The 24737-nt window shown below is 49.4% G+C and overlaps 1 protein-coding gene across 1 annotated transcript in view; it reads right to left on the bottom strand.

Annotated features, from left to right (window-relative positions):
* Positions 1–24737, bottom strand: part of LOC129701980 (dedicator of cytokinesis protein 11-like) — a 221125-nt gene that overhangs the window by 159911 nt on the left and 36477 nt on the right. The window contains 11 exon segments of the mRNA XM_055643437.1: positions 263–478; positions 3898–4038; positions 6739–6822; positions 8554–8633; positions 10366–10549; positions 15338–15472; positions 16213–16310; positions 17225–17286; positions 18838–18920; positions 23841–23930; positions 24451–24567. Coding sequence (XP_055499412.1) covers positions 263–478; positions 3898–4038; positions 6739–6822; positions 8554–8633; positions 10366–10549; positions 15338–15472; positions 16213–16310; positions 17225–17286; positions 18838–18920; positions 23841–23930; positions 24451–24567 — 1290 coding nt within the window.

Here is a 24737-nt window from a genome sequence, read left to right as displayed (position 1 = left end):
ACCCCACAGTATCACCCCCCCTGTGTCGGTGTGTGGACCCCAGTATCAGAGCCCCCCTGTGTCGGTGTGTGTGGACCCCACAGTATCAGAGCCCCCCTGTGTCGGTGTGTGGACCCCCACAGTATCAGAGCCCCCCTGTGTCGGTGTGTGGACCCCACAGTATCAGAGCCCCCCTGTGTCGGTGTGTGGACCCCACAGTATCAGAGCCCCCCTGTACTGGGGCACCAGACCCCACACTGTCAGAGCCCCCCTGTAGCGGCACGTACCTCTCTAGGGGGTAGCGGAGCAGTCCCTCGTCCACCACCCTTGCCCGTCTGCCAGGACTCTCGCCGGCCGTCCCGTTCACCGCCCCTCCCTCCGCTCCGTCCTGCAACATCTGCCGCACAGCTGGCGGGTTGAGGTCCACCTGGAAATCGGCGGAGATCTTGCAGTTGTTGTTGGTGTCGAAGAGGGCCAGCGTGACGAAGAAGGGCTCCAGCTGTAGTTGAGACAAGGGGCACGGAGAGAGGTGGCAATGAGGTTGACGTTGGGCAGGTTCATCACCCCAATGGGAGATGATACTTCATCGTGACCAGTCTCAGTGACATCCACAACTGACGTACACCAAGAGTCGCCACATAAACAACACCAACAAAAATCACAAAGTCACAAAAACACAAACCATCTGTAACACAAGGTGCCCATGTACATTAATCTAGCACCCTGCATCATCCTACTCCAGTAAAGCAATGACTGAACAACCTACACAGGTTTGCATGTTCTCCCAGTGACCACGTGGGTCTCCTCCAGGTGCTCCGGTTTCCTCCCACATCCAAAGACGTTCTAGTTTGTAGGTTAATTGGTTGTAAATCTCCTCCAGTGGGTGGGAAGTGAATGAGAATGTGGGATAACAAAGAACTTAACGGGTGATCGATAGTCGGCGTGGACTCGGTGGGCTGAAGGGCATGTTTCCACGCTGTATCGTGTACAGTTTTGGTCCACTAATTTGAGGAAGGACATTCTTGCTATTGAGGAAGTGCAGCGTAGGTTCACCAGGTTAATTCCCGGGGTGGCGGGAGGATTGTCATATGTTGATAGAATGGAGCAGCTGGGCTTGTGCACTGAAATTTAGAAGGATGAGAGGGTATCTATAGAAACATAAAATTCTTAGTGATGTTATTCTTCCTGAGCACCCTCAGGAAGTGCAGTCTCTGCTGGACCTTTTTCAGCACGCATGCACACTCCAGATATGGATTCCCAGGAAAAATCCGTTCCCCCCCCTCTGTTGGGGGAGTCCAGTTGATAGAATGGAGGGCTTGGGTTTGTGCCATTTAGTGAAATCTCATAGAACAATAAAATTCTTAAGGGATAGGCAGGCAGATGCAGCATTTGGACCCCATGTTGGGGGATCCAGAAACAGGGGCCAAACACTTTTTGACAGAAAACAGAGAGTTGTGAATCTGTAGAATTCTCTGCCACAGAGGGCAGTGGAGGCCAATTCACCGAATGTTTTCAAAAGAGAGTTGGATATAGCTCTTGGGGCTAATGGAATCAAGGGATATGGGGAGAAAGCAGGAACGGGGTACTGATTGTGGATGATCAGCCATGATCATATTGAATGGCGGTGCAGGCTTGAAGGGCTGAATGGCCTACTCATGCACCTATTTTCTATATATCTTTTGATCAACTAACACCACCACGGAATCTTTCACCTGCACTCATGGTCGAAGCATCGAACACGTAAACCACCATTTGAACCGCATAGTGATCGCAAAGCAATACCCTGCTAAACCACCAGGAGGCACTGACTGAAAGGTAAACACTGGCCTGGTCCCCAGGAGGAACCCTCTTCTTCTGACCAGACACCTTCATGAAAGAGGAATGGAGTCATAGAGTGATACAGTGTGGAAAGAGGCCCTTCGGCCCAACTCGCCCAACACCGGCCAATAAGTTCCCAGCTACACTAGTCCCACCTGCCTGTGTTTGGTCCATATCCCTCCAACTTGTCCTGTCCATGTACCTGTCTAACTGTTTCTTAAACGATGGGATAGTCCCAGCCTCAACTACCTCCTCTGGCAGCTCATTCCATACACCCACCACCCTCTATGTGAAAAAGTTACCCCTTTAATTCCTATTAAATCTTTTCCCCTTCCCCTTCATCTTGAACCCATGTCCTCTGGTCCTCGATTCCCCTTCTCTATCAGAGACTCTGTGCATCTACCCAATCTATTCCTCTCATTACTTTGTATACCTCTAGAAGATCTCCCCTCATCCTCCTACGAATAGAGACCCAGCCTTCTCAACCTCTCCCTATACTCACACCCTCTAGTCCTGGCAACAGCCTCGTAAATCTTTTCTGAACCCTTTCAGGCTAAATGTGAGCAAATGGGACTAGATTAGATTGGACATCTTGGTCGGCATGGGCGGGTTGGGCTAAAGGATGTGTTTTTGTGCTCTGTGATTCTGAAATAAGTTTCAGAGACAGAGTTGAACACTCTCAGTTTATTTCCCAAGGTGGAGGATTCTAAAACTAGAGGGCACAAGCTTAAGGTGAGAGGGGAGAGATTTAAGGGCGATCTCAGGGGCAGCAGTTTTACTCATTGAATGGTCATATGTGGAATGAGCTGCCAGAGGAAGATAGAGAAGTGGATACAGTAAAACATTCTAAAAGATATCTGGAAAGATAAATGGAAAGGGTTTGGGGTATATAGGTCAAATGCAGGCAATGGGACTAGCCCAGTTTGCAGACAATAGACAATAGGTGCAGGAGGAGGCCATTCGGCCCTTCGAGCCAGCACCACCTTTCAATGTGATCATGGCTGATCATCCCCAACCAGTACCCCGTTGCTGCCTTCTCCCCATATCCCCCGACACCGCTATTTATCCCTATGTAGCTCTCTCTCAGACATGGACTAGATGGGCTGGAAGGCTGTTTTCATGCTGTACAACTCGTTGACTGTCTGTAGCCTTCCTAAACAAAGTGAAACTTTTTAAAAATAGGAGCGGAAATGATTCAATTTCATACCAATCCAGCCCTCCGCAGCCAATACTGACATTCCTTGAATTCCAGAATGAATGCACACAGCAGAATTGTTCCATTCATAACCGGAGACCCCTCGTGGGAGTCTGGAGATAGATACCCAACATTCTGGATGAAACCAAGACAGAGTGCTGGAGTAACTCAGCAGGTCAGGCAGCATCTGTGGAGAACATGGATAGGTGACGTTTCACAGAGTGCTGGAGTAACTCAGCGGGTCAGGCAGCATCTGTGGAGAACATGGATAGGTGACGTTTCACTGAGTGCTGGAGTAACTCAGCGGGTCAGGCAGCATCTATGGAGAACAAGGAAATAGGCACGTTTCGGGCAGAAACCCGGAAGTTTCGGCCCGAAACGTTGCCTATTTGCAGCAAGCATTTATGGCCCTAAGTTGCCTATAGGCAACGTTTTGCTGCACCAAAACCCTTCCGGTCAGGCAGCATCGGCCCGAAACATTGATAGGTGACGTGAAGAGATTGCTGCCCGTAACTCGTTGCCAGGCAGCATCCTTCGCTCCATAGATGCTGCGCTTCACAGAGTGCTGGAGTAACTCAGCGGGTCAGGCAGCATCTGTGGAGAACATGGATAGGTGACGTTTACAAGTGGGCCCCATCTTCAGTGCCCCCGTAACGGAGTCAGGGGATATGGGGAGAAAGCAGGAATGGGGTACTGATAGTAGATGATCAGCCATGATCTCGAAGGGCCGAATGGCCTACTCCTGTACCTATTGTCTATAAAACTCGTTATCATCATTTATGCGGGTTATCTAACTGGGAGCTATGTTCGAACACACATGCCTTCATCGATTGTTTTAACGGTGCATTTATATTGCATAAACGGAACATTTTGCACATGAACGGATTGAGACAAAGATAACTCACATTGGTCATCGTTCCATCTCCCTGCTCACTGACCAGGCCTTGCAGAGCAAAACTCAAGTTGTGGCACTTGACCAGAAAGCGCTTGCCAAACTTTTCCTCCAATGGCCTCACCTCTGGTTCAATGCCCGAAAAATCCAGTTTCTTAAATAGAAAGGTTTTAACAGCAGATGTCAGAAGTGGATGAACATGCATCACATAAGTATTTCCCACAAAGACCTGGCTGTGCTGTGTTCTGGTTGCATTCCTCTTTCTCCTTCAGTTCTCAAACATACCCAAAGCCCAGTCCATCATCGGCTCTGACCTCCTCACCATCGAAGGGATCTATCACAGTCGCTGCCTCAAAAAGGCTCCCAGCATCAGCAAAGACCCACACCATCCTGGCCACACACTCATCTCACCGTTGCCTTCGGGAAGAAGGTACAGGAGCCTGAAAACTGTAACGCCCAGGTTCAGGAACAGCTGCTTCCCCACAGCCATCAGGCTATTAAACACAACAACAAATAAGCCCTGAACTACAACAGGCTATTATTATTATTGCACTATATTTGATATTTATTGGGTATATGTGCATGTGTATACACACACAGTGAACATTTTTATCTCCTGTTCTGTATTATGTTTACATATTGTGTTGTGCTGCTGCAATGCAAGAGTTTAATTGTCCTATCTGGGACACATGACAATAAAACACTCTTGGCAGAAGCTCAGTTTAATTTAGTTTAGTTTAGTTTATTGTCACTTGTACCGAGGTACAGTGAAAAACTGTACGGTGCATGCGAACCAGTCAGCGGAAAGACCACACATGATTACAATCAAGCTGTCCACAGTGTACTGATACAGGATAAAGGGAATCATGTTTAGTGCAAGATTAAGTCCAGTAAAGTCTGATTAAAGATAGCCCAGGGGTCTCCAATGAGGTAGATAGGAGGTCAGGACAACTCTCTAGTTGGTGAGGATGGTTCAGTTGCCTGGTAACAGCTGGGAAGAAACGGTCCCTGAATCTGGAGGTGTGTGTGTTCACACTTTTGCCCGATGGGAGAGGGGAGAAGAGGGAGTGGCCAGGGTGCGACTTGTCCTTGATTATCGAGGCAGCGTGAAGTGTAGACGTGTAGATGGAGTTAATGGAGACACATGGCTCTGACTTTGGCTCCCACTCCTCTCCAGTGACTGACTGCCCATCCCGGTCAATTGACATCGATCGAACCAACAACGACCAGTTGGGCCTTACAGGAGAGCACTAGGTCACTCCTCACTCTCTGTAGCTGCCTTTTGAAGAATGTGGAACCTGACCAAGTGATACACAGTTCGAGCATCTTTGCTTCATGCTCCTCTGGGTACAAACGTGAGCTACAATAAATACACTGTACAACACCATGAGGGGAATAGGTCGGGCTAATGCACAGAGTCTTTTAGCAGACTCAAGGTTCAAGAACCAGTGGACGCAGGTTTAAGGTGACAGGAGAAAGAGTTAATAGGAACCTGAGCGCGAGATTTTTCACACAGAGGATGGTGGTTGTACAAAACGAGCTGCCGGAGGTAGTTGAGGCAGGAACAACTTCTAAATGACACTTGGTCAGGTACAGGTTTGGATAGGTTGCGAGGATGGAGGCCAAACATGGACAGGTGGGACGAGTGTAGATGGGGCACAAAAAAATGCTGGAGAAACTCAGCGGGTGCAGCAGCATCTATGGAGCGAAGGAAATAGGTAACGTTTCGGGCCGAAACCCTTCTTCAGACTGATAGGGGGTGGCAGGGAGAAGGAAAGAAAAAGGGAGGAGGAGGAGCCCGAGGGCGGGGGGATGGAAGGAGACAGCTTGAGGGTTAAGGAAGGGGAGGAGACAGCAAGGGCTAACAAAATTGGGAGAATTCAATGTTCATGCCCCCGCCGGATGCAGGCTCCCCAAGCGGAATATGAGGTGCTGTTCCTCCAATTTCCGGTGTTGCTCACTCTGGCAATGGAGGAGACCCAGGACAGAGAGGTCGGATTGGGAATGGAAGGGGGAGTTGAAGTGCTGAGCCACCGGGAGTTCAGGTAGGTTCTTGCGGACCGAGTGGAGGTGTTCGGCGAAACGATCGCCCAACCTCCGCTTAGTCTCACCGATGTAGATCAGCTGACATCTAGAGCAGCAGATGCAGTAGTTGAGGTTGGAGGAGATACAGGTAAACTTCTGTTTACCTGTATTTATGTTTTATTGGGGCCAAATTGGATATAAAACGATTTCAATCAAAAGCTAGACAACCACTTAAATGCTACTTTGGAAATTCACAAGCAAGACAAATGCTGTCTTGGAAAAACAACAGTTTCAGAAAAAAACTGTTTCCATGTAACCTCCCCGCGGTAATCAGATTCCATTGTGTTTTAATAACGTAGTCAGAAATTGGCAAGCAATCACTTCCTTTGACACTTGATGGAATATCTTTGATCAGACTTTACTGGCTTTACCTTGCACTAAACGTTATTCCCTTTATCATGTATCTGTACACTGTGGACGGCTCGATTGTAATCATGTATTGTCTTTCCGCTGACTGGTTAGCGCGCAACAAAAAGGCTTTTCAGTGGACGTGACAAAAACAATAACCGATACTCTATCGAACCATGTAACATGCAGCCGTTATTACTTTAGCTTTCAGTAACAAATATAAACTTATTGCTATTAACAAGAAGTTTATTTTGGACAATCATGTTGGGGCAAAATAACTTATTGCGAGTCTGATGCTCTCTGGATGCAAACCCCATTATCCCCGTTGCCACGGTTCATTGGATTCATGGCAATGCAACTATCTACTGTCACAATAACTGCCTGTACTTTACGCAGTAGATCACGCTGCCACCATCCCTACCTGTGCCTCTGCATCCATTGCAAAGAGTTTACATCTGCCTTCGTTGCGGCTGAGTTTGTTGTGGTAATCTGATTCACGGGCATACTAGATAAAGAGATGGAATAAAGAGAGAGAAACGTTAGCAACTTTCCCCACTGTCCTCTGCAGCTCCCACTTTGCTCTATCTATTGTACTGGGGTTTGACGATTCAATTCATGGTGTGTAATAACTACTCTCTTACGACAGCATGCAATAGACAATAGACAATAGACAATAGGTTCAGGTGGAGGCCATTCGGCCCTTCGAGCCAGCACCGCCATTCAATGTGACCATGGCTGATCATCCACAATCAGTACCCCGTTCCTGCCTTCTCCCCATATCCCCTGACTCTGCTATCTTTAAGATCCCTAAACAAAGCCTTTCTCTGTACCTCGGTACACGTGACAACAATGAACCTAATCCCCCTCCCCCTTACCTATAGACGAGGGTGTCTGGGGTTGGGGGGCAAAGGCAAGAGAATGGGGTTTAGGGAAAAACAGATCAACCATGATTGAATGGCAGAGTAGACTTGATGGGCCGAATGGCCTAATTATGCTCCTAGAAAATATGAACAACAAATATTCAACGGCAAAATACACTCTGCGGCTTTACAAACTATAATAAACTGGCCAAGATCAACCAAGTTTTGTCAACTCTATACATGGCTGTTCATTCTGTTCAGAGCTTCAATGAAGGACTAGTATCGAGAATACACCAAAGGCCAGAGTGCTGGAGTAACTCAGCGGGTCAGGCAGCATCTGTGGAGAACATGGATGGGTGACGTTTCACAGAGTGCTGGAGTAACTCAGCGCGTCAGGCAGCATCTGTGGAGAACAGGGATAGGTGATGTTGCACAAAGTGCTGGAGTAACTCAGCGGGTCAGGCAGCATCTGTGGAGAACATGGATAGGTGACGTTTCACAGAGTGCTGGAGTAACTCAGCGGGTCAGCAGCATCTGCCCCTCTATGAAGCTAAGGAAATAGGAAGATGTTTCGGGCCGAGATACCCTTCTGGACTCATTCGCCCCATTATGTGCTCATCTCATTCATTCAGCTTCAGGGCTAGGAAGAGCCCGAAACGCTGCCTATTTTCACACAGAGAGTAGTAGATGCTGTGAACTCTCCCATAAGGGTAGTTGGGTCCAGTTCATTGCTATCTGTGGAGGGAGTTAGATGTGGCCCTGGATAGGGGATCAGTTTCACAGAGTGCAGGGTAGGGATACTCAGCGGATGATCAGGCATGCATATTGCTGGCTTAGCAGGGTGCTCGAAGGGCCGAATGGAAGACCTTGCCAGTTTCTATGTTTCTATGTTTGCAGATACAACAGTGGTGTTTAATGAAGGTGAGAGGTTTTGGATATGCACATGGACATTTAAACATTAGTTTATCATTGCATCATGTTTTGCTGCACAGATCCGTGACTCTCAGAATATCATTCACAGGTTGCGATGCTAGTTCCAGGTGGTTGCCGGAGGTTGCAGGTAGTGGAAAGTAAGACCTGCAACCTCCGGCAACCACCTTCAACTAGCATCGCAACCGGCTTCGACTAAAAAATCACCGGTTTTTAAAACGGCAACCTATTTTTAGTCGCGGCCGGTTTTGAATTTTTTGAAATAATTGCCGGAACATAGAAGAAGCGGAAACCACTTTCGACCATTAGGGAGACGGACAAAAACCTCCGGGAACCGCACGGAAACCTTGGGTGGGGCGCAAAGTCTCCAGAGGTTTCCGTTCAGGTTTCCTAATTGGGACAGGGGCATTAGTCACTTCCAATCAAACAATTCTAAGTAAGATTACCTTCATTAACTCAGGGTGCATACTCTTCTCCAGACTCTCCATCATGTTTTCAGATTTGCCCTGGCTCAACGAGTCTTCGTCTGGAAAACAAACGGAGACATCTTTCAGAAGATGCCAGTCCCAGCGAGGCCCTTGTCTCAGCATGGGCGATGTATTGTATCACCAGGCTGGTCCAGGCCACAGCCCAGGCGTGGGGTCGGGGGGAAGTGAGTCAATGTGATCCTATCCCTCATCAGGACCAGAGAGAAAAGCAGGTCCCAGCCACCCTCTGTGTACCCTCTTGCTCTGAAGAAGGGTCTCGACCCGAAATGTCTCCTATTCCTTCGCTCCATAGATGCTGCCTCACCCGCTGAGTCTCTCCAGCATTTTTATCTACGTTAGAGAGAAAAGCATGGTCTGTACGGACCGCTCATATGCGGAGGATTCATTCCCAATCTTCCAATCCACCCTATAGTGGCCCGGGCAATTGTGCATTATTGTCACAATTTAAGGTGAAGGGGAAAAATTGTATTTAAAATTTTTCACAGAAAGGGCGATGGTTGTATGGAACGAGCTGCGAGAGGAGGTCGTTGAGGCAGTGACTATCCCAACATTTAATAAACAGTTAGATAGGTACATGGATACGACAGGTTTGGAGGGATGCGGGCCAAACGCAGGCAGGTGGGACTAGTGTAGATGGGGCATGTTGGCCAGTGTGGGCAAGTTGGGCCGAAGGGCCTGTTTCCACATTGTTCGGGATGAATCAATGAACTTTCTCTGTAGCTAGGTAGACAAAAAATGCTGGAGAAACTCAGTAGGTGAGGCAGCATCTTATGGAGCGAAGGAATAGGTGACGTTTTGGGTCGAGACCCTTCTTCAGACTAGCTACAACAGCATATTGTGCACTGGATGCTGTCTGCATCAGGGGAGTAACAGCAACAAGGAGATGAGGGAGGAAGTGGGATTGTTTTCTCTGGAATGCTGGAAGCTGGCGGGAGACTTTCTGGATACATAACACTGATGGAAGGCATGGATGCAGTAGAGAGTGTGAACCATCATCCCAGAATGGGAATATCGAAAACTAAATGACATAGCTTTAAAGTGAGTGGGTCAAAGTGTACAGATGATGTGATCGTACACAGAGAATGGTGGGGGCCTGGAACTTGCTTCTTGGGATGATGGTGGTAGATGCACATGCCATAGTGGTACTCAAGTGGCTTTTATAGACGCATGGATATGCAGGGCAGGGACGGATCACTTATAGGCAGAGGAGATTAACTAGGCATCATGTTCGGCACAGACATTGTGGGCCGAAGGGCCTGTTCCTGTGCTGTCCCACGTTCTATGTGGCATGGGATACTTTATTGTCACCCGTGACAAGGCACAGTTAAATTTTTTGCAGGAATACCCAAGGAATACAGATGGAGGTGCTGACAAACTTATGGCCCCTGTCCCACTGTACGAGTTCATTCCAAGAGTTCTCCAGAGTTTGCCCTGATTCGAACTCGGTGATTTACGGTAATGGCCGCTCGTCGGTACTCGGGGCTCTCGTGGACATTTTTCAACATGTTGAAAAATCTTCACCAGTCTTCCCGTGCTTACCTGCCATTAGCGAGTCTTCCCAAGTACCTGCCGTTAGCGTTACGAGCCGCTAAGAGACATCCCCGAGCTCCGACGTACCCGCTACGTTCATTCTCCGTGCTTACCACGAGTTTGATTTTTTTTTTAAACTCGGGAGAGCTCTTGGAATGAACTAGTACCATGGGACAGGGCCATTACTCAGTCCTCCTTCGTCCACCCCCACAGCGGTTCCCCGGGGCAAGAGTTAATTACCGATTCCCGTCTCTGACAAGTCGCCGTTCCTCCTCTCCGACATGGAGCCGTCAAAGTTGCTCTGGATGACTTTCCGCAGAGTCGTTATCCACTCGTCCATCTCCTGCTCACTCTCCGCAGCCAAGTGACAGCTGCACTTCTCCTGCATCCGGAGCTCAAAGCCGTAACGCCGCATCTTGGAGCACTGGCGGTGGAAGCAGGTGCATGGATTTAATGCCCGCGCACTGGACTCACAGCAGGTGCATGGATTTAGTGCCCGCGCACTGCGACTCACAGCAGACTCACAGCTGCATGGATCTAATCCCCATGCACTGGACTCACAGCAGGTGCATGGATCTAATCCCCGTGCACTGGACTCACAGCAGAGGCATGGATCTAATCCCCATGCACTGCGACTCACAGCAGGTGCATGGATCTAATCCCCGTGCACTGCACTGCAGATGGATCTAATCCCCATGCACTGGACTCACAGCAGGTGCATGGATCTAGTCCCCGTGCACTGGACTCACAGCAGGTGCATGGATCTAATCCCCGTGCACTGCACAGCAGGTGCATGGATCTAGTCCCCATGCACTGGACTCACAGCAGGTGCATGGATCTAATCCCCATGCACTGGACTCACAGCAGGTGCATGGATCTAATCCCCATGCACTGGACTCACAGCAGGTGCATGGATCTAATCCCCGTGCACTGGCACTCACAGCAGGTGCATGGATCTAATCCCCGTGCACTGGACTCACAGCAGGTGCATGGATCTAATCCCCGTGCACTGGACTCACAGCAGATGCATGGATCTAGTCCCCGTGCACTGGACTCACAGCAGGTGCATGGATCTAATCCCCATGCACTGGACTCACAGCAGAGGCATGGATCTAGTCCCCGTGCACTGGACTCACAGCAGGTGCATGGATCTAGTCCCCGTGCACTGGACTCACAGCAGGTGCATGGATCTAGTCCCCGTGCACTGGACTCACAGCAGAGGCATGGATCTAATCCCCGAGCACTGCGACTAAATGGCCTCATGGTTTAATGGGCCGATATCGGGCACAGTTTTATCAGGTTTTATTTTGTTTGGAGATCTAGCACGGAAACAGTCCCTCCGCGCTGACCAGCGATTCCCGTACACTAACGCCATCCTCCTGCTCACACGAGGGACAATTTACAATTTTACCAAATCCAATTAGAGTACAAACCTGCACGTCTTTGTAGTGTGGGGGAGGAAACCAGAGATCCCGAAGAAAACCCACGCAGGTCACGGGGAGAACGTGCAAACTCCGTACAGACAGCATCCGTAGTCAGGATTGAACCCGGGTCTCTGGCGCTGTGAGGCAGCAACTCTACCGCTGCGCCACCATGCTGCCCTTGTCTTATGAAGAACGTTTTCACACAGAGAGTGGTGAATCTGTGGAATTCTCTGCCACAGAAGGTAGTTGAGGCCACAGTTCATTGGCTATATTTAAGAGGGAGTTAGATGTGGCCCTTGTGGCTAAAGGGATCGGGGGTATGGAGAGAAGGCAGGTACAGGATACTGAGTTGGATGATCAGCCATGATCATATTGAATGGCGGTGCAGGCTCGAAGGGCCGAATGGCCTACTCCTGCACCTATTTTCTATGTTTAGAGGGGCTGGGTTGTATCTACTGTATAGAAGGGGGAGAGAGGGGCAACTGATACAATGAGACCCTGCAGGTCTTGTCGGGGTGGATGTGGTGAGGAGGTTTCCTCTTGAAGGGGGAAGCTCAAGTCCACGAGATGAGGAATTTTCACTCTCAAGTCAAGGGTCATTGGAAGCTTCTTCCTCATAGGATAGTGGAAGTCGCGTCCCGGGATATTTTCAATGCAGATCCAGCGAAATTGTCATGTTGTCAAATGCTGTCTTGGAAAATAAGTTAAAGGGGAAAACACTGCAGTTCTGGGCACCACATCTTAGGGAAAGAGGTGATGGTTGTAGAGGGGGTTCAGGAGCGATGGACCCGAGATGGAGACTGAGGAGGGAGGGACAGGAGAAGCAGGGATGGTGGGCCTCGCAACTGGTAGACACTTTTCCCATTGCCTGATATTAAAAACACGGGGACGTGGAATGATGGGAACCAACCAAACGTGATGCGAGGAAAATCTCCGGGAATGTCTGGCAAGAGAATGATGGCTTGTTCAAGTGCGGTGGCCAATACAATCAGGAAGGATGTGGGTTGTGGGCAGGTGGAACTAGGTGGGAAGAGTAACAAGTCTTGGTAACGAGGAGAAATGGATAGAATGGGTAAAGGAGGGGAGGAAGAACCAGGGAAGAGCGATGAGGCTGTGGGCAACACTAAATAAAGTGGAGATTAGATGGGTCAGATGTATTCTTGGTGCTAAAATCTGTATGGGTGATAGTATCACCTCAATGGGCTAAAGGTACTTAGAGAAGAGTGGGAACGGGAACTAATGATAAAAATCACGAAGGTTACATGGGAAAAATACTTGATATATATTCACAAATGTTCAATTAATGTAAGACATAATCTAATTTAATTTAAAATTGTACATAGATTATATTATTCAAAAACAAGATTGAACAAATTTTATCCAAATATATCCGCCACTTGTGATAAATGTCTAGCCCAAAAGGCAACTATAACACACTCCTTAGTTTCCTGCATAAAACTTTATAGATTTTGGAAAGATATTTTTGAAATATTTACAAAATTATTCAAGACAAGAATGGAACCTAATACTGAAATGATTATATTTGGTGTAATGGAAGATGGGAATAAATTGAACACATCTCAAAATCTATTCCTTAACTATGGTTTAATAATAACAAAAAAATTAATACTTAAATTTTGGAAGGGTACATCATTACCAACACTTAAAATGTGGACTGCAAGTATGTTGGACATCGCTCATCTTGAGGAAATGCGATTCCTCCTAATGGATAAATCAGACCAATTCATAACGAGTTGGTCTCCATTCGTATTTTTGGAATCATATGGTGCAACACAATTGTAAAAAATAACTGTTTCAGGACTGGACGAGGGTTGGTCAAGATTATAAATAATGATCTCCTTTTCTTTTTTATTTTATTTTCTTTTCTCTATTTTCTCTTTCTCAACTTTCTTCATTTACTCATTTTCTTTCTTCACACACTATATATTTCACATCTTTCTATCCTTTACTATCTAACTTCTTTTTCTTATTCTAATCTTTTTTCAATGTAACAAAAAAAAAAAAGAAGTTGTACATAAAATGTATTATGAATATATATATTAGGCACTTTGGTGCCATATGACTGTACTTACTAATAAAATTGAAAAAATAAAAAATAAAATGGGCCAAAGGGTCTCTTCCACGTGGCACGATGGTACAAGACCTCTTAATCCTCTTCTCCCCACCCCTCTCCCCCACAAGTGCGGATATGGAGGACAGTCAAACAAGATCTTTGTTTTGTTGTTTGAAGGGCCTGTCCCACTTGGCAATGTTTTCGGCAACTGCCGGCATCAATGATTGACGTATCAGGTCACCGAAAAAGTCGCAGCGTGACGACGTATTTACGCTCGGTGTTTTTTCAAGTGTCACAACATTTTTTTGTCTCCGCTGGATTTGGCAATTTTCTAAATCTTTTGGTGACCCTGATATGACGCCAGCAGTCGCCGAAAAAATCGGCAAGTGGGACGTGGAGCATGTGGAGCAACGGTGAATCAACCTCCTGGAGTTCGGGTCAACATCGATGAAAGGTGGGTGGAGAGATGAATGGCTTCCCCTTGTCTTGATGCTTCAAACTCCGGCTCATTGGGCCAAACTCTCCATTGAACCATAATGACAATGGGAGATTGGTCACCTGAATGATTCAAGCAACAAGTTATGATATGATGGGCAGCACGGTGGTGCAGTGGTAGAGTTGCTGCCTCACGCTGCCAGGACCCAGGTTCAATCCCGACTACGGGTGCTGTTTGCATGGAGTTTCAACGTTCTCCCTGTGACTGCGTGGGTTTCCTCCGGGTGCTCCGGTTTACTCCCACACTTCAAAGACATACAGGTTTGTAGGTTCTTTAGCCTGGTATAATTGTAAATTGTCCCCAATGTGTGTAGGATAGTGCAAGTGTGCAGGGATCGCTGGTCGGTGCAGGCTCGGTGGGCCGAAGGGCCTGGTTTCCTCGACCTCCTCGAGTGTGTTCGACCGTCGAGGTTTCAATCATTGCGACGAGAGGGCTGTACATCAGGCGTCTGTAGCGGCGACTACGGAGGGTTCATGGTCCCGACCACAGGTGAACAAGGAGGAGGACTGGCTGAACTTTGTTGCCTCCCCCACAGTGAAGAATGCTGTGGTGGATGTTTGTGTTAAATCCTATTGTGGATAAGCTTTTCCCACTGAGAGGAGGGAAGATGCAAACAAGGGGACATGACTTGAGAATTAAGGGACAGAAGTTTAGGGGTAACATGAGGGGGAACTTCTTTACTCAGAGAGTGGTGGCTGTGTGGAATGAGCTTCCAGTGAAGGTGGTGGAGGCAGGTTCGTTTTCATCATTTAAAAATAAATTGGATAGTTATATGGACGAGCCTCTTAATTTTGTTTTAAAAATGTATTCAACAATTTTTTTGCGCCCCTAAAAATTTAGGCAACCGCCCCACTGGCCCCCCCCATGCTACGCCACTGCGTGTTCAGCACGGACTAGAAGGGTCGAGATGGCCTGTTTCCGTGCTATAATTGTTATATGGTTATATGGTTATATGTATTGTGAGTTCTTTTTAAGTGTATCGCTGCTGGCAAATTCATTTCACTGCACCTTCGGGTGCATGTGACAAATACAATTGACTTTGACTTTGGTTCCGCGCTGTATCTCTAAACTAAACAAAGCAATTCACTGCCGACTGATCACACCCGTTTCTCACTGAGGGAGATGGGCAGGATTCACAATGGTTAGTTCTTGGGCCGGACTGATTTTCCACACGTGATGCATTTGGATTATTAGCCAGCAAATATGTTGAAGATATACCTGAACAACATCGATGCAAGAATCCAAAAATATTGATCCTTTAGACTCCTTGAAACCCTTCTCGTCTTTGCAGAAACAGAGACTGTAGGAGCCATCGGGAAGTTGGGTAAGGTAACAGAATCTTCTCTTGAAAACCTGCAAAGAAACAGAAGTTTATTTGGTTGGAGTAAATGGTGCCGTTACCTCTCAGCTCATCAATCAACGGTCCAGGATTCGGCAATGCAATGCAGACTTGAATCTACAAAACTGGGCTGCAATATCAGTGCGAGTCTTATAAATGTAATCAGATCCAGGCTCAATATGTCTGTGGTGTTTGATAGTTTCGGCAGAATCAAACCACAAGGAGCTGGTAAATATGAGAAGATTTAACAAATATCGGCTAGCCATTTGTAATTAATGAAATTAAAGTAAGCAAAAACACAGAGTGCTGGAGTAACTCAGTGGGTCAGGCAGCATCTGTGGAGAACATGGATAGGTGACGTTTCACAGAGTGCTGGAGTAACTCAGCGGGTCAGGCAGCATCTGTGGAGAACATGGATAGGTGACGTTTCACAGAGTGCTGGAGTAACTCAGCGGGGTGCAGCAGCATCTGTGGAGAACATGGATAGGTGACGTTTCACAGAGTGCTGGAGTAACTCAGCGGGGCAGGCAGCATCTGTGGAGAACATGGATAGGTGACGTCTCACAGAGTGCTGGAGTAACTCAGCTGGTCAGGCAGCATCTGTGGAGAACATGGATAGGTGACGTTTCACAGAGTGCTGGAGTAACTCAGCGGGTCAGGCAGCATCTGTGGAGGGGATGGACGGTTGATGTTTCAGATCAGGACGTTTCATCCTTTATCCTCCCCTCTCATCGCCAGCAGCTGTTGGTCTTACCCGGATGGTTACACTCATGGTGTTGTTCATGTGGGCTTTATAGAGCCACCCTTCCATGACGTTGCCTCCTTTCTGTGAGCACAGCGATGCAGCATCCTGCGGAGACACAATGTCACGGATGAGACACCGGTGTTTGAGTCATTGCATTGCAATGCTGAGAAACAGGAATGAATGGGTTAACCTATGATGAGCGTTTGTCGGCACTGGGTCTGCACTCACTGGAGCATAAAAGAATGAGGGGGGACCTCATTGAAACTGGCCAAATAGTGAAAGGCCTTGATCGAGTGGATGTGGAGAAGATGTTTCCATCAGTGGGAGAGTCTAGGACTAGAGGGCACAGCCTCAGAATTAAAGGGTGTACCTTTAAAAAGATTGTGTGGAATTTCTTTAATCAGAGAATTTGTGAATTTGTGAAACTCATTGCCACAGAAGATAGATGACCAGCAAAGACATCAAAGCTTTTGGGGCAGGAGAATGGGGTTAGAAGGGAGAGATAGATCAGCCATGATTGAATGGTGGAGTAGACTAGATGGGCCGAATGGCCTAATCCAACTCCTACGACATGTGAAGGGACTTTGGAGGCTGGAATCCTGAGCAGAGCACAAAGTGTTGGAGTAAATCAGCAGCTCAGCCAGCAACTGGGGCATGGACAGGTGACGTTTCAGGTGGTCTGAAGAAGGGTCCCAACCTGAAACATCGCATATCCATGTCCTCCAGATATGCTGCTCCAGTACTTGTGCGTTATTAAACTGAGGTGTATAGAACATGCAGTCTAATGGGCCTGTCCATTTTTGACAGGAAATTCTTATCAATAGAAGCCACTTGCTCTCTACGGGGTGTCTACATGTTTGGCTTCAGAACCTGCCCTGTTTGCGGGCCACCGTAGGACCACCCCCCATCACATCACAGATCCCCTCCCCCCCCCCCCCCCCCCCCCCCCACCCCCACCCACCGTCACACGCACCAATCTCCTGCAGCCCACTCAATCTGGTGGGAAAATCACTGCGTCCCTCATCTGCATCTTCATCCACTTCAAACAGTTGCACTGGCAGCTTCTCCAGCTGATGTACTTTGCTACGGGGAAAAATAATTACAACGGGATTCAAATCCAGGAGTTAAAAGAACAAAGAGCGGCAGAATTTCACAGTAGAGAGAAATCCTGTCGCGGGAGCTTGTCCATTCACTGTCCCCAACACTCTCCCCCTGGACACCCCCCCCCCTGGACCCTCCCCCCCTGTACACTCCCCCCAGGCCCCTCCCCCCTGGCCCCCCCCCTGGACCCCCCCTCTCCCCCTGTACACTCCCCCTCCCCCCCTGGGCTCCCCCCCTGGCCCCCCCCCCCTGTACACTCCCCCCATTGCCCCTCCCCCCCTGGCCCCTCCCCCCTGGACCCCCCCCTCCCCCCTGGCCCCTCCCCCCTAGACACTCCCCCCCCTCCCCCCCTGGACACCCCCCTGGCCCCCCCCCGGCCCCTCCCCCTGGACACACCCCCCCTGGGCACTCCCCCCTCCCCCCCCCCAGACCCTCCCCCCTCTTCTGCGACACTCCTGTAGGACACTCCCCTCTCCCCCTGGACCCTCCCCCCTCCCCCCATGGACCCTCCCCCCCTCCCCTCCCAGACACACTCCTCTCTCCTGCGTGACACTTCTCCCTCTCCACCCCTATTCCATTAGGATGGGTAGACTCCACAACTGCGGGTAGAATGGGACTGCATTCACCTGGGACAACATGAGGGGGGGGGGGGGGGGGGGGGGGGGAGAGAATCTGGTGGTGCTGGTGTTATGGGTGCTGACACTCTGTGGGTCTTGGTGCACAAGCTAGCCTGCCTGTAGACTGGGACAAACCACATCACAGGAAGCATGTTCCCTCCAATCTTACAGACTGGACAGGTCGCTGAAGAAATTTGCAAAACACACTTGAACCTTGGAGATCCAAGGCTGTAGTGGGTGGTGCGTGCAGGATGTATGGCTACATGGTATTGTATAGTTGTGGATGTAGGCTAATCTAATTACAGGCCACACTTCCCCCCATTGACTCCATCTACACTTCACGCTGCCTTGGGAAAACAGCCAACATGATCAAGGACTTGTCCCAGCCCCTCAACTCGTCTCTCTGCACCCATTAGGGGGCACAGTGGTAGATTTGCTGCCTTAGAGCACTTTCAGCACCAGAGACTTGGCTCCATCCACTACGGGCACTATGGAAGTTTGTACGTTCTCCCCGTGACCTGCGTGGGTTTCCTCCAAGAACGTTGGTTTCCTCCCACACTCCAAAGACGTACAGGTTTGTAGGTTCATTGGCTTGGTGTAAATGTAAATTGTCCCGTGTGTGTGTGTGTGTGTGTGTGTGTGTGTGTGTGTGTGTGTGTGTGTGTGTGTGTGTGTGTGTGTGTGTGTGTGTGTGTGTGTGTGTGTGTGTGTGTGTAGGATAGTGTGTGTGTGTGTGGGGGATCGCACTCAGTGGGCTGAAAGGCCTGTTTCCACGCTGTATCTCTAAACTAAACTAAACTATACTCAACTAGGCACAGCACGGGGCGCAGATGAGAAGCTGGAGTCACTCAGGTGGATCGAGCTCTGGCCATAACCTGGACACACCTTTCTCCAGACGAACCAAAGTCAGCCTCACCTGGGCAACGACCGGAAATCCCCACCATAAGCTTCATATTTGTAGTTGACCACAAGCCAGTCGGAGTTGTAGGTCCTGATACACTGTAGATAAATAACCAAACACCAACACACTGTTTCAGCAACGTGACACCAAACGCCATCAACCCACCACATCCTCCACTGCTGAACAGTGAAGCATCCCGATATTGTCCCCCAAAAACATTCGACTCAGACTCTCTCTGATGTTAAGACACAAAGTGTTGGAGTAATGCCCCTGTCCCACTTAGGTGATTTTTTAGATGACTACAGGTGACCAGGCTGTCACCAGATGGTCACCGGGGTGTCGCCTGTACGGTTGTGAGTCGTCTCCTCAGTCACCCAGACAGTCGGAACGTTTTTGATTTGATTTGATTCAACTTCATTGTCATTGCACAAATACGAGTACAGCTACAACAAAATGCAGTTTAGCGTCTGGTCAGAGTGCAAGATAGTAGAAATAAAAATAAAAATACTGGTTAAACAATATGTGCACTGTGGATGAATTAATAAATGGCAAATAGGCAAATAAATGTATACAGATGGGAGAGTATAAAAGATAGCCAGTGTCGGGACTGTAAGTTCAGCATTGTAATGGTGTTATTGAAAAAGCTGTACCTCAGCCTGGTCGCCGTTGTATGTTGAAATGTTCAACGTTTTTCGGCGACGGTGGGTTTGACGCCAGTGAACGTAACACGACTTCAACTGACGTAGGCGCTGTCGTAGGTTGGTGCCAGGATGATGTGGGTTGTAGCCGGTGCTGACTGTTTTGTTGTTGTAATTATGATTATACTACATCATTCAAGAACAACAAAGGGCCGGTCCCACTTTGAGAAGAGCCGTCAAGTTGTACGACACTCTATGACGGGCTACGACGCAGTTGACGTCAAGCTGCGACAATCTGCGTCAGTCAACGTCACAAATTCCAGGACCTCAACGGCACCAACATACGACAGCGCCTACGGTATCCTGCGACCACACACACGTCAAACAGCGGCAGCAGAAGTCAACATACATCCATCCGCGATACGATACGGCGAGATACGACAGGCTGCGGCACTGTCTATCACATCTGAGGACAACAGCTTGACATCGGCCGAGGTCATGACCTTGCATCACCCGCAGGACAGGTTACGTCAGCGCGCGACAGGGCACACGGCATAAGACATGTAGATGACGCGGAAACATTTTGAACATTCCAAAACCAGCGGCGACAAGGAGACACCGCGCGATACTACATGCGTCATGCCGCGTAATGCTGCCACCACCACACAGTGTAACACTGCCACCACCACACACTGTAACACTGCCACCACCACACACTGTAACACTGCCACCACCACACAGTGTAACACTGCCACCACCACACACTGTAACACTGCCACCACCACACAGTGTAACACTGCCACCACCACACAGTGTAACACTGCCACCACCACACAGTGTAACACTGCCACCACCACACAGTGTAACACTGCCACCACCACACAGTGTAACACTGCCACCACCACACACTGTAACACTGCCACCACCACACACTGTAACACTGCCACCACCACACAGTGTAACACTGCCACCACCACACAGTGTAACACTGCCACCACCACACAGTGTAACACTGCCACCACCACACTGTGTAACACTGCCACCACCACACTGTGTAACACTGCCACCACCACACACTGTAACACTGCCACCACCACACACTGTAACACTGCCACCACCACACAGTGTAACACTGCCACCACCACACTGTGTAACACTGCCACCACCACACAGTGTAACACTGCCACCACCACACACTGTAACACTGCCACCACCACACACTGTAACACTGCCACCACCACACAGTGTAACACTGCCACCACCACACTGTGTAACACTGCCACCACCACACTGTGTAACACTGCCACCACCACACAGTGTAACACTGCCACCACCACACAGTGTAACACTGCCACCACCACACAGTGTAACACTGCCACCACCACACTGTGTAACACTGCCACCACCACACTGTGTAACACTGCCACCACCACACAGTGTAACACTGCCACCACCACACTGTGTAACACTGCCACCACCACACACTGTAACACTGCCACCACCACACTGTGTAACACTGCCACCACCACACTGTGTAACACTGCCACCACCACACACTGTAACACTGCCACCACCACACTGTAACACTGCCACCACCACAAAGTGTAACACTGCCACCACCAAACAATGTAACACTGCCACCACCACACAGTGTAACACTGCCACCACCACACTGTGTAACACTGCCACCACCACACTGTGTAACACTGCCACCACCACACTGTGTAACACTGCCACCACCACACAGTGTAACACTGCCACCACCACACAGTGTAACACTGCCACCACCACACACAGTGTAACACTGCCACCACCACACAGTGTAACACTGCCACCACCACACAGTGTAACACTGCCACCACCACACTGTGTAACACTGCCACCACCACACAGTGTAACACTGCCACCACCACCACACTGTGTAACACTGCCACCACCACACTGTGTAACACTGCCACCACCACACTGTGTAACACTGCCACCACCACACTGTGTAACACTGCCACCACCACACTGTGTAACACTGCCACCACACTGTGTAACACTGCCACCACCACTGTAACACTGCCACCACCACACTGTGTAACACTGCCACCACCACCACACACTGTAACACTGCCACCACCACACACTGTGTATCACTGCCACCACCACACTGTGTAACACTGCCACCACCACACACTGTGTATCACTGCCACCACCACCACACTGTGTAACACTGCCACCACCACACTGTGTAACACTGCCACCACACTGTGTAACACTGCCACCACCACACTGTGTAACACTGCCACCACCACACTGTGTAACACTGCCACCACCACACACTGTATAACACTGCCACCACCACCACACTGTGTATCACTGCCACCACCACCACACTGTGTAACACTGCCACCACCACACTGTGTAACACTGCCACCACCACACTGTGTAACACTGCCACCACCACACACTGTATAACACTGCCACCACCACACACTGTGTAACACTGCCACCACCACCACACTGTGTAAACACTGCCACCACACTGTGTAACACTGCCACCACACTGTGTAACACTGCCACCACACTGTGTAACACTGCCACCACCACACTGTGTAACACTGCCACCACCACACTGTGTAACACTGCCACCACCACACACTGTGTAACACTGCCACCACCACACTGTGTATCACTGCCACCACCACCACACTGTGTAACACTGCCACCACCACACTGTGTAACACTGCACTGCCACCACACTGTGTAACACTGCCACCACCACACTGTGTAACACTGCCACCACCACACACTGTAACACTGCCACCACCACACAGTGTAACACTGACACCACCACACTGTATAACACTGCCACCACCACACAGTGTAACACTGCCACCACCACACTGTGTAACACTGCCACCACCACACAGTGTAACACTGCCACCACCACACAGTGTAACACTGCCACCACCACCACACTGTGTAACACTGCCACCACCACACTGTGTAACACTGCCACCACTACACACAGTGTAACACTGCCACCACCACACTGTGTAACACTGCCACCACCACCACACTGTGTAACACTGCCCACCACCACCACACTGTGTAACACTGCCACCACCACACACTGTGTAACACTGCCACCACACCACCACACTGTGTAACACTGCCACCACCACACTGTGTAACACTGCCACCACCACACAGTGTAACACTGCCACCACCACACAGTGTAACACTGCCACCACCACACTGTGTAACACTGCCACCACCACACAGTGTAACACTGCCACCACCACACTGTGTAACACTGCCACCACCACACACACTGTATAACACTGCCACCACCACACTGTGTAACACTGCCACCACCACTCCGTGTAAAACTGCCACCACCACCACACTGTATAACACTGCCACCACCACACTGTGTAACACTGCCACCACCACCACCACACTGTGTAACACTGCCACCACCACACTGTGTAACACTGCCACCACCACACTGTGTAACAATGCCACCACCACACACTGTAACACTGCCACCACCACACAGTGTAACACTGCCACCACCACACTGTGTAACACTGCCACCACCACACTGTGTAACACTGCCACCACCACCACACTGTGTAACACTGCCACCACCACCACACAGTGTAACACTGCCACCACGCTGCAACAACCTATTTTCAGGCTGTCTCCCAAAATGTGGCCCAAGTGGGACAGGCCCTTAAGGCACGAAGACTATGAGATGCACTGCAGCTCTCTCTCTCCATCCTCTCCTCCTTCCCAGTTCTCCGACTAATCAGAACGTCCCCCTGCTCACCTTCGCCATTTAGAACGGAGACGAGGAAACACTTTTTCTCACAGAGAGTGGCGAGTCTGTGGAATTTTCTGCCTCAGAGGGTGGTGGAGGCCGGTTCTCTGGATACTTTCAAGAGGGAGCTTGATAGGGCTCTTGAAAATTGCGGAGTAATGGGATATGGGGAGAAGGCAGGAACGGGGTACTGATTGGGGATGATCAGCCATGATCACATTGAATGGCGGTGCTGACTCGAAGGGCCGAATGGCCTACTCCTGCACCTATTGTCTATTGTCCCAACTAACAATGATCTATTCTACATTTTCCTTGAACCTCATCCCCTTGTCTCATTTTCACATCTTACCCGTCCTTATCTCTATGTCTCCCTCTCCCCGACTCAGTTTGCAGTATCGTCTCTACCCAAAACTTTCCCATTCCTTCTCTCCAGAGATGCTGCCTCACCCGCAGTTACTCCAGCATTTTGTGTCTATCATCACTGAGTGATTAGTTTATCAAAATTAGACACACACACACACACACACACGCACACACACACACGCACACGCACACACAGACTGTACCTCTTTGACCAACAGGCCTTGAGCCTGTGCCTCGGCATCAGGAGGCAGCGCGGAGCACACTGTCCGTCTGTGGTGTGGAACTGTAGCGATCTGGACAGGGAAAAACATTTGTATTTAGAACCTCTTCTGACACCGCTGGGCGTGGATGTTCTGACTTTAGGCTTTCGAGATACAGCGCGGAAACAAGCCCTGCCACCCACCCAGTCCGCGCTGACCAGCGATCACCCCGTACTCTAGCACTACCCTACACACTAGGGACAATTTTACAGAAGCCAATTAACCTACAAACCCACTCGCCTTTGGAGTGTGGGAGGAGACCGGAGCACCTGGAGAAAACCCACGTGGTCACGGGGAGAACGTACAAACTCCGTACAGGCAGCACCCGTAGTCAGGATTGAACCTGGGTCTCTGGGTCGGTGAGGCAGCAGCTCTACCTGCTGCGCCACCGTGCTGCCCTCCAGCTGGGCTGTGACATTGCTCCAACTGGCTAGACGGTCCCTGCATCAGACGCCACGTTGCCAACTGCGCGTTTCCATACCCTGTGTCCAATAACTACAAGCTACACTTGACCGTTGCCACGGGACACGGACTTTATGGATGAGCTACTCACCGAGACCTCGTCCACGGGGAACTGCAGAAGATCCCGCAAGCTGTCGCCTTGGATCTGGGATCTCTTCTGCTCAATTACATTCTCATAATCCAACGGCTCCACGATCTTAGCTTTCTCCTGCAAAGACGAAAATAGTTCAAGTTCAAGTGAGTTTATTGTCATGTGTCCCTGTATAGGACAATGAAATCCTTGCTTTGCTTCAGTACAACAGAACATAGTAGGCATTTACTACAGAACAGATCAGTGTGTCCATATACCATGATATAAATATGTACACACATCAATAA

The sequence above is a fragment of the Leucoraja erinacea genome, chromosome 12 (assembly GCF_028641065.1).
Source record: "Leucoraja erinacea ecotype New England chromosome 12, Leri_hhj_1, whole genome shotgun sequence".
Classification (NCBI taxonomy): domain Eukaryota; kingdom Metazoa; phylum Chordata; class Chondrichthyes; order Rajiformes; family Rajidae; genus Leucoraja; species Leucoraja erinaceus.
Note: the sequence above shows the minus strand (reverse complement) of the source record. Positions and strands in the feature narration are given on the sequence as shown.